Source organism: Trachymyrmex septentrionalis, unplaced genomic scaffold (assembly GCF_001594115.1).
Source record: "Trachymyrmex septentrionalis isolate Tsep2-gDNA-1 unplaced genomic scaffold, Tsep1.0 scaffold87, whole genome shotgun sequence".
Lineage (NCBI taxonomy): Eukaryota > Metazoa > Arthropoda > Insecta > Hymenoptera > Formicidae > Trachymyrmex > Trachymyrmex septentrionalis.
In genome coordinates, this window is record NW_017306059.1 from 2,374,568 (window position 1) to 2,384,980 (window position 10,413).

The 10,413-nt window shown below is 33.3% G+C and overlaps 1 protein-coding gene across 2 annotated transcripts; it reads left to right on the forward strand.

Annotated features, from left to right (window-relative positions):
* Window positions 1-2,564: 2,564 nt before the first annotated feature.
* LOC108755339 lies at window positions 2,565-4,990 on the forward strand. 2 transcript variants are annotated; one of them, XR_001939755.1, is made up of 4 exons: window positions 2,565-3,573; window positions 4,273-4,380; window positions 4,462-4,643; window positions 4,763-4,838. XR_001939755.1 is itself a non-coding variant. In XM_018498270.1 (4 exons), the coding sequence occupies exons 1-4, from the start codon at window positions 2,645-2,647 to the stop codon at window positions 4,848-4,850; spliced, it is 1,311 nt and encodes a 436-aa protein (XP_018353772.1). In that variant the 5' UTR covers window positions 2,565-2,644; the 3' UTR covers window positions 4,851-4,990. The 2 variants fall into 2 exon arrangements, 1 of the variants encoding a protein (XP_018353772.1); XM_018498270.1 differs by having other exon boundaries at window positions 4,458-4,643; window positions 4,763-4,990.
* Window positions 4,991-10,413: the final 5,423 nt, after the last annotated feature.

Sequence of the window (10,413 nt, forward strand, 5' to 3'; positions counted from 1 at the left end):
TCATTCTGTAATGGAATACAGATTTGAAACTTATAATTAGTGTTATTATGTATAAAATTAAATAATTTTAACGCACACACAAATAATCTCTTTTGACAAACATTACATATTACAAAAAAAATTATTTATTTAATATATTATATTTATTTTCTGCATACATTATACATTTGTGATTTCGTACATACCGTGATGGTACAGAAAATGATGTTTCTGGCTGAATAGCTGCACAATTAAGGACACGCCGGCATCGCGCCGGCGTAAAGGACAAAGAAGGCCGCCGTTGATTTTCATGCTCGACAAATCACCGATTTGGCCTTCTTCGATGTATAGTAGACGGAATCGGATCTGCGAACAAATCATGGAATCGCCCGTTTACCGATTTTTGCGCTTTCGCGGCCCAGAAACCTCCGTCATTCCTTTTTTTTCTTCCTTTACCCGTGCCTTCCTCTCTCACGTCGCCGATGGTGATTCCTGCTCGTCGCGCGAGTGAAACGCATCTTAACAGTTTCCGTTTTACGAGCAGCTTCCGATTCTTCCGCCAGATTTTCACCGATCTAGGATTTTTTGTCTGGCGCCGACCCAGAAACGGACGATTTCTTTTCTCGCCTGTCGAACAGCTAGGTATACTCTTTCATCGATTTCCGCTTTATCTGCGCATTTATTACATTACGTGTCAATACGTGTCATCCCAAACAAAATCAATAGACACGGCCACATTGCGTATATGTTACAATCTACATTGTGTACAATTTACATTCTTCATCTTCTGTACAAGTTGCAACATCTTTTTTAAAATGTTTGAAAGCAATCAACATATGAGTTTATCCATGGTATGCAATTAGTTGATAACAACGGATCGATTTTTACTATGTTGCAGAATTAGGATAATTATGTAAAACAAATCATTTCTTCTTTTATTATGAACAAGAACGAAATGACACGTTTTCGGTATTGCAGAGGCATAACGAATTTTTTTATAATACTTCCGATTCCGGTTACTGTGGGATTAGCTGGCCTACTTCAAATCGAAATTGGATCGATCTGGATCGCGTCAAACCGCGAAAATGATTATGGATGTTAAGGAAAGGATAAAATGATCCGCGATCATTGTGCATAGCAAACTACTTTCATTGCCATTCATATCAGAGGGAGAGTCGCGATGATGAAAACGATAAGAGCAAATGGAAGAGAAAAGAGCATTGCAAGATCTATCTTAGATGTCAGAAATCTGCGCAGTGACAGAAAGTTTCAAGAAAGTATTTGTGTGGATGGTATCAATTATTTTTTTCAGATGATTGAGATTCCATAAATATTTTAAATAAAATTATGTATATAATTATACATAAAAATGTCTATTAATTAAGATTATAAAGACAATAAAAAGTAATGTATTATTGAAATAATCATCTCTTCGTAAATTCCATTAATTTCATTTCCGTTTAATAAATTCTCTTCTTTGTTCACTTTTAGCTATTATTCGCTTCTATTTTTAATGAATTATTGATGCTCTATTATCATTTAATAGAGCATTAGAATAAATTTCTTTTTATATAAACGTGAAGCTAACTGTACAAGATATAAAATTGTTGTGAAAGAAATGTAAACCAACTTGTGTAAAAAGTATACTCTTCTTTTTAACATGAAAACTTTAAGGCCCGTATTTATAGTTTATTCTTATTTCAAGACCGTTTTAATTATTATCTTAAGACAAGTTAATACAGTGTTAATTAATATGTGATTGATTTATGATATCTTAAGATTATACTTGAGATAGTCTTAAAACGTCTTCTATAAGAACCGACTATAAATACGAATTTAAAATCATCCCGGAGCATATAGAACATATCAGAATGACCTCGCCACGAAACAGGGTCAGACTCTCACCGCTCGGCGATAAAACTTGGCTTAGAAAGTCTTTTCACCCCTTCCGCTCATTATATTCATGTTCCACGAGCACTGCTAGAGCAAGAGTAACGTCTCGTATCTTACTTATGCAATTTAACAGTCCGGTATGTTTCGCTCGTTTCCATTTTACTGTGTGCCACTGAATTTCTCTCCAGAGAATTTTCTTTCACAAAGTCATATGAAATAAACACGTAGAAAAACGATAATATCCAATTTCTTCATGTATACTTCACGCTTATTTACAAGTTACTTTTTTACTACAACATTAGCTATACCATTTTTACAAAACTGCAATTACAAGATAAAAAAAGAAATAAACTCGAAGATCCAAAGAAAGACGAAGGAAAGATAAATTAATTACTTTCTCTAATTAATTGTCATCAATATTTTTTATTTTATGTGAAATTATTTTCAAACGTATGATGTTTGTCGTGCATTTACGCCATGATGATATATCACGGCTGTAGTTGCTTGAACTAAACGTCGCAGCGTCTCACTTTGTCAACGACAATTGGAGTACGAATACGGTGGCAGTAATTAATTGTTCTCACGTTCACGCTTTTTAGAATACGCCCGTTGTTACTTTTGCCTTTTAACAAGTTAAAGTCACAGTACGTCGCAGCAAATGCTTTAGTACGCGGACGTCTCGCAATGGAAATAACTGTTCACTGCGCCCGCTCGTCATCGCAGACGCACAAACATCATTCGTACTGATTGCTGACTTAATCAAACGAGAAACATGTGGTTGCGTAAGATCTCCATGTGTTGCTTCCTCCTTCCTCGTCTTTTGATCGTCGGCCTTACACTTGCGAAGACCCTCGAAGCGTCTGAAGAGACTCGCGAAACGAAAGTCATCTTCGAAGAGACTTCCTCGATATCAGATCAATACTCCGTTCATGAAATAACGACATCCGCTACGTTATTAAGACTGGTCACTGACAGCGACCAAGAATTAATCACACCGGCCGTCGTCGAAACTCTTTCTCGAAACGATTCCAACATCTTCAAGCCTAGTCGGCATTTGGGCGAAATCGAGCATCCGATTATCAGGAATCCCTTTAACAACGTTCAACATGTGAGATTCGAAAACAACGTTAATCTGAATGGACAGCGTGAACGGATTCAGAATATCCTTCAGGATGCATACCAGGGTGTCTCCAGTTTGTTGGACGAAGCGACGCGATCGAGCAAAATTAAGTTCGAGGATGACGATATAGTACAAACGTCGAACATCCGTCATTCTTTCCATGATCAGCAGGCTGTTACGGAGAGTTCGAGATCGCAACATGAGCAAGGTGCTGTCAGCCACATGTTTGCCGATCAGACATTCTTCCAAAACGTTAAGAAGCCAGAGACGCAAGACATGTTCGGGAAAACGACGACTGATTATCAATCGACCGGTATTTACGATGTTTTAAAATCGCCGTACGTCATCAATTATTATGTCGATCAGAATCAGAATGCTTATCAGCCGGCGTCACAGGAGACCGTGGTCGAAATGATCAAGAGGCCGGAGAGTAACGGTATCGTGGTACTTCAACAACACGAGTCAACTTACACGAGAAAGCGGAAATTTCCATATCCGTTTTATCAACCGGATGACAAATACCACGATGTGCAATATATAGAGGACCCACATTCGAGTATAGCTTATGCGCGAGAGAAAAGGTAAATTGTGACACATTAATATGTCCGCTTTAAAATATTTGTAATGCCAAAGAGATAATATTAAACGTTATTTACATATCTATCTGATCTCTATTTATTGAGATCAATCTTTTTTGCTCTTTGATATAGTTTAACATTCGTTTTAATTGTGTTATTTAACGCGATTAGTTATATAAATATTATTTTGAATTTAATTAAGATATTATCACTTTTTACGTTGTATATTTCAATATTTGTTTTACTATGCACATATATATGGCAAGAAAGAAAAAGAAAGAGAGAGGAATGGAAAGAGAGAATACAAGAAACGTTATTTAATTTTCATTAAATTCACGCGGGATAATAAATAATAAACTTTCTTCAACTAAGTGTATCACGATCATTGCTCTGCACATTTAATAATATATATTATTTAGTAATGTAAATTATTTCGCTGAGAAAAACGCAAGTGATACATTATATAATATATAAATAATCTTATATTAAAATAATATTATATATAATAACTTTTAAATAAATATATTATTTCTGACTACATCTTAATTGTTATCTCATCTAATTCAATTATCTCAAATTGTGTGTACTATTTCTAATGCGTCAATTTGAAATTACTTAATGAAATGATTCATCATATTTTTATTATTTACTCAAGAACGTTATTCTTTTCTCAAATATGAAACCGGAATATATTGTTTGCAGACCGTTTCCTTGGAAGAAGATCATTCATCTAATTGGTACTTTTCTGCCGTTGGGTCTGCTATTGGCGTCGTTAAAGCCCAACGTCATCCAGATCGGTAACACGACAACGTAAGTCTCTTTCCCTATTTTTCCACCTCTAATTCAAATATCCGCTTATATATTTAATTAAAGAAAAATTCCATTAGCCAGCCGAACATCGTTCTCTCAAAGTTACGACTCGCCAATCTGCCGGTCGAACACAAGCAAGCACGCATACACGATGATAACCAATCTATCATTTGCGAGGATCGATCAGTCTGCGAATTGATTTTAATCGGTGGTGAGCCACAGTCCAACATTCTACAGAACATCCTGTGGAACGTAGCTACCAGGTAATTGATTTCTTCAGGCACATTTTCTCATATAGTTCTGTCATATTATACCGACCGCTATATGATCTGCAATAATTTAAAAAAGATAAGAACACATATACTGTTTTTTGCATTGACAGAACTCCGGACGACGTCGCAAAAAGAAATGGCCTTCGTGAAGTGTTCAGCGCCGTTAGGAAAAAAGACTGTGCGGCGATCAGCTGTTAATGACTAGGAAGCCTGAGGATTGGCATGCACGCGATCTCTCCTTCGTTGATTTATGACGATAATGTTCTCACATTATGCAAATTTCACGCCTTTACGCGTGAAACAGCGAGAGTATAAAAATTGATGAAGCGCATTGTATTACACTAACCATATATAATATATTATTTTGTAACTATCATTGATATATCAACATCAATTGCTATATATAACCATATCACATATAGATAATATTGATATTATATTAGCTACATTATTCATTTCAAATTAAGAAATTATGTTAAAAAAAATCTTTACTTTTTATTAATTACACGATGGTATTCAACTTTAAAATATTTTATCTGTACATAAAACATTTTGTAGTTTAACGACAATTAATAATAAAAATCACGATACCGTCAATAAATAAAAACGATGATTTTTCTGGTCATTTATATCTCGCAACGATTAACAAATCTTACTTTTGCGTACAAATGAACGTTATGCTCGAAACGCGAAAGTTTTTCATAAAAGTAACAAATAAAGAAATACGAAAACTGGACTTAAAGAACGAAGTGTCGAGGCGAGACGGAGGTATGTTATTCGGAAATTCGTTCCGCCCGTGCATCCGTGCCGACCTCGTCCTCGCAAGTGAAAGTAGTCGCAGAATATAAAAGTAGGTCGGCGTTATTCTATGGCAGTGCGATCTGAGAATTTACGGATGCAACAGACTTTCGGACGACGAATAGGGGCTGATCAATTATCCCGCACGCAAGTTGTACATTACCGTTGATAGTAATTACAAGCGGCCGAGCACAGTCACGCCGTGATTTTTAATTAACAAGTTGCCGCTGAGATTAAATGAATTAAAACGAAAAATTTGATGGCTTAGCGTAACAATACTCGTATGTGCTTGACATTTATTGACGCTCAATATTTATGTTTCATGATTGTATATTTTACATCACTTGTGTTACATCGAATATATTTGTAGTGTTAATTTTAAGAATAGATTTTATGATTAGAATTTACTGACAATTTTTTCTAAACAAAAATAGATATTTATTATCAAGAGATATTTATTATCAAATAATTAATTACGTGTTAAAAGGAAGAAATGACTTAAAACAAATCGATTAGGTAGCTTGGTGAAATAAACTTTGGAAGAGAGAATAAAACAATCATACCCTTCAATTTTAAATAAACTATAATTTAACAGAACGTTAATTTAAGACTTAGATATAAAGGTGTATAATGCTAATAACTAGAAAGTCGCAATAAGTGACGATCTCTCTCGACATTTTCACTAAGGAAAGAAATGACACCGAATTGGTTAAAGAATCTGAGAAAATAATACCTTAGAAATAGAACACTGGAATTATTACTTCAGTCTATATTTAACTATTAAAAGAATCCGTTTTGTTGATTCTTTTGTGATGTAAACATAATATAAGATTCAGTTTATCGGACAACATAACATAAAATTATATTGCAACTTTTATATATAATCGCCTGATATTATATAACATGTAGAACGTATTACAGTTTCTTAAACGGTATCCACATGACAGTACATATTTGGAATATCTTTTTTTGCCACGCATCCGGAACTGTCAAGTGTATAATCACCGTTATTATTCGTTTATTCCTGTCACTTAGGCTCTGTTATTTAATTAATGATGTTCGTACTACTTTATTACAGGTGACGCAGTATCTGTAGCGGCATCAAAAACGTCAATTCGAAATAAATGATGAAATATTATTTTATATCAATATATCATTTCACGGTGAAAGTTCAAGATGTCAAAGACATTTAATAAGAGGATAATTAGTAATTAAAAGGGACAATTGAGGCAAACTGATGCTTCTCCATTTCTTCAGGAATGCAGAAAAGCTTCAAATCGCCTATTCGCCTGTTTAGTCTCAAATCGATTAATGACTTCTCTGAATAAATCCTTGCCATAAGAACACTCGAGAATCTTAACTTATGATAAAGAGAAAAAAATTAACATTGTCCGAAAATTTTTTCTGTTCCCTTAACATTCATAATATAATATATATAGAAAAATTCCATTGCTAAGAAAAGTGATTACTAAGTTTACTTTTTTCCTCTTAAATAACAGTTATTTTTAACAAAAAAATGTATCTTTTTAATAATAATCTTAAAATATACTTATTACAAATTTTAAAAAACTTATTATTATATGTACTCCAAACAAAAATTTATTTCCTTTTGAAGATTGTTATAAAATTAATCGAAGTAGTTTTTATATTATAAGCAAGTTCGGAATATTTTGAATAAGTTTAATAAACTTATAATAGATTTTTGGATACGTGAAGTTTTGAAATGCTTGAAATAAGTAATTATTACTTGTGTATATGGTGTGTATTCTTCTGTGTATACAAATTTATTTGGCTAATTAAACGAAACGGTAGTGCGAATCACATCTTCCAGATTTGGAGAAACAAGAAACAGCTTGTGAAACCACTTATTTAATGCAAAGTCCGCTGTTAAAATATATTCTTTATGACATTCTCTTTTCTTTTCTCCATATAAAGATAAAATAAATTTTAAAATTGTTACCATATTAAGACATTTATACACAAGAGAAGAGATACCTAAATTTCTTTTTTGCCGACTTATATCACTGTCGCGAGTTCAACGGTTTATTTAAAACCACATGCTAGTCTCTAAGTATTATATATATATATAATCCTCGGTAATATTCATTCCTTTTTGGACCATTTATCACATTGTCCTCGGCAGAATTTTTTTCCACGGAAGAAACTCCAAAAATAGAAGATTTTCATTATGATAGTGATCTCGTGTGAAACTTAAAAATATTTTTTTGCATCGTCTGGATTTAGACAAAATTCGAACATTTCAAGGATGATCAGAAGACACAGGAAATTAATGATTCGTTTCCATCCTGAAATAAAATATGAAACGAACCGTATACTCGTCGACTTCGGTATCGAAAGTGAGCCACTTCTTGCGCCGATTCTCTACTTCTGAGAGCGAGTCGTTTCAAGCATAGTTGAGCAATGAGATCGCTCATAAAACGGAAGAACGCGCGTTTCCGCTGCCTTCGCGACAAACACTTCCGAGATTCCGCCTCTTCGACATCTTTTTACGTTCGAAGAAATTGTGCCAAAGGGGGCGTCGTGTCCAAGTAAAACATGTAAGTGACAACGCGACGCAACTTTGCGTTTCGCAAAATAAACATGAATAAATAAGCGCACGCGTCAGTTTTTCCTATATTTGTGTAAAAAAGAAGCCCTCCTTTTAACGATATCATTGTGTAAAAAAAAACTTTCACGTTTCTTCTCACGATCTGAATAATTCTCTAATTCTCATCGTGAGGCTGAGAAAATTAGAAAAGTTCGCCGATCGATATCTATCCGGTGAGAAAACGCAAAATAATTATTTTCTCGACGGATCACATCAATGTATAAATGCCTGTCTAATAAAATTCGTATTTAAACACGATTTATAAAACACGTCCGTTTTCACTTGGACGTTAGCACGACAATTTCATGTTATTTCTACCTATGATTTCAAATAACACGAGCAAAGGCACATCTCTCTCTCTCTATGGAGAGATGCACACGAACAATTAAATCGTACAGTCGGCGAGAGAATAATTGTCGGGACGACGATCACGGCCACATTACGCGAAAATGGTCTGTCATACTTAACATATAGTGTACATAAATGTTAGTGTACACGTGTTTCTCCACAGGGTACCGGAAGATCAATATAAATAATAAGATATTATTTTTATTAAATTCTAATTCTATCTCCAGAAAAATTTGGATCAAATGGAAAGGGCTAATTAAATTGAAATCCAAACTAATTATATGAAAAATTAAGTCTCGATGATTAATTAGTTTTCACATATAACTTAATGTGATGAACAAAAAATGCGATAGATATAAGGCTCAAGAATGAATAATTTTTTAGCTATAATGTATCAATTAAAGTGCAAAATTTGTGCTTGCACAGCACCTTTGATAGAGATCTAAAAAATTATTCGCTATTAAGTCTATGATGACATGTTTTATTCACCACATTATTAGCTGTAATTACATCATAAACGAAAACTAACCCATTTCACCGAGACCCAATTTATCTTATAATTAGTAGACTCCGCATTAATTATAGGTATGTAAAATTAGGTCTCGGAGAAATGAATTACATTTATAATGTAGCTTATACGAAGAATATAAGATGTCATAAACACAAAGCTCAATAATGGAGAATTTTTTAGCTATGATGTATTAAAAGTACAATAATTTGTGTTCATAGAATATACCTTTGACATACCATAAAGTTCAAAAATTAGTTCTCTATCAAATTAACTATATGACAACTCATTTTATTGGGACCCAATTTTCTATATAATTAGTGTGATGTGTTTTAAAAATTTCACTGTCGTTGCCTTTTATAAATTTAATATTCAACATTAAATAAATAAAAAATCAAGTTAAAATTTGAAAGAAACAAAATTATGTTCACATACTTGCATCGCGCAAATTTAATTCATTGGGATCTCTCAATTTTCAGCATTAAATAACGCGTAATCAGTCTCAGTTTCGCTTTTAATAAGAGAGAAACTTTAATAAAGTATGGAATATTATTATCTGGTATCATTATATAAATTTTCTGGAGCATTCTGTGCAGCTTTCACGGTTTTACACTTGAACTTGTCTGTTCTACGACATTGCCAGATAGAAGATAAATATCACACATGATGGCATGCCATCGTGACGTACAAACCGTCATCGTTTATTACAAACGGCTTTCGTCTTCCTTGTTGCGTTAAATGCACGGCTAAACACATGAAGGCTCGATGCGAGACTCTTTTTAATATCAGTAAGTTTCACCACGACGGAAGTGATGAGCTCGTATGTGAAAGCGCATATCACGGATAATGTATGCGAATGGCGAACTTATTTCCATGGATGATTATGCATTAAGAATTGTTACCGATTTTCGATTCGTATTATTAAATTCTTTTCACAAATTATTAGAACAATACAGTTTTTATACAGATAAAATATTTATTATAGTATATAAAACCAAAATTAATAAATGAAATAGGCTCAAGTGATTAAATCTAACAAATTAAGTAAGATATACTTGAACATCTTGTGTTGACTCATATCGGCATTACTTAATGCTTGTTAAATTATAGTATAAATCATTGTAAAAAATTATATAGATATTTTCAAATATTATAAAAATTTACAAACAGAACAATATATATATGTGTATGTGTGTGTGTGTGTATGTGTGTGCGTATAGATATATATGTAAATAATAATTTGAAAAATAAAATGCATGATTCATACGTTCATGTTTACAAGAATTTCGCCTAGCATTTTATTTTTTTCTCGCAGATAAAATATTATCACCGCTTCCACCGTGAGAGATCTATCGTTAGCGTATACTTTCCAATTGCGATTCGACAGACCCTTTGTAAAGCGATTAATCCCTTTTGCCTAAAAAGAATAGCGCTAAAGAAAAACAGTCAAAATGCGGTTATAATGTAAGGGAATTGTGAACATCAATCTTTAGCATACA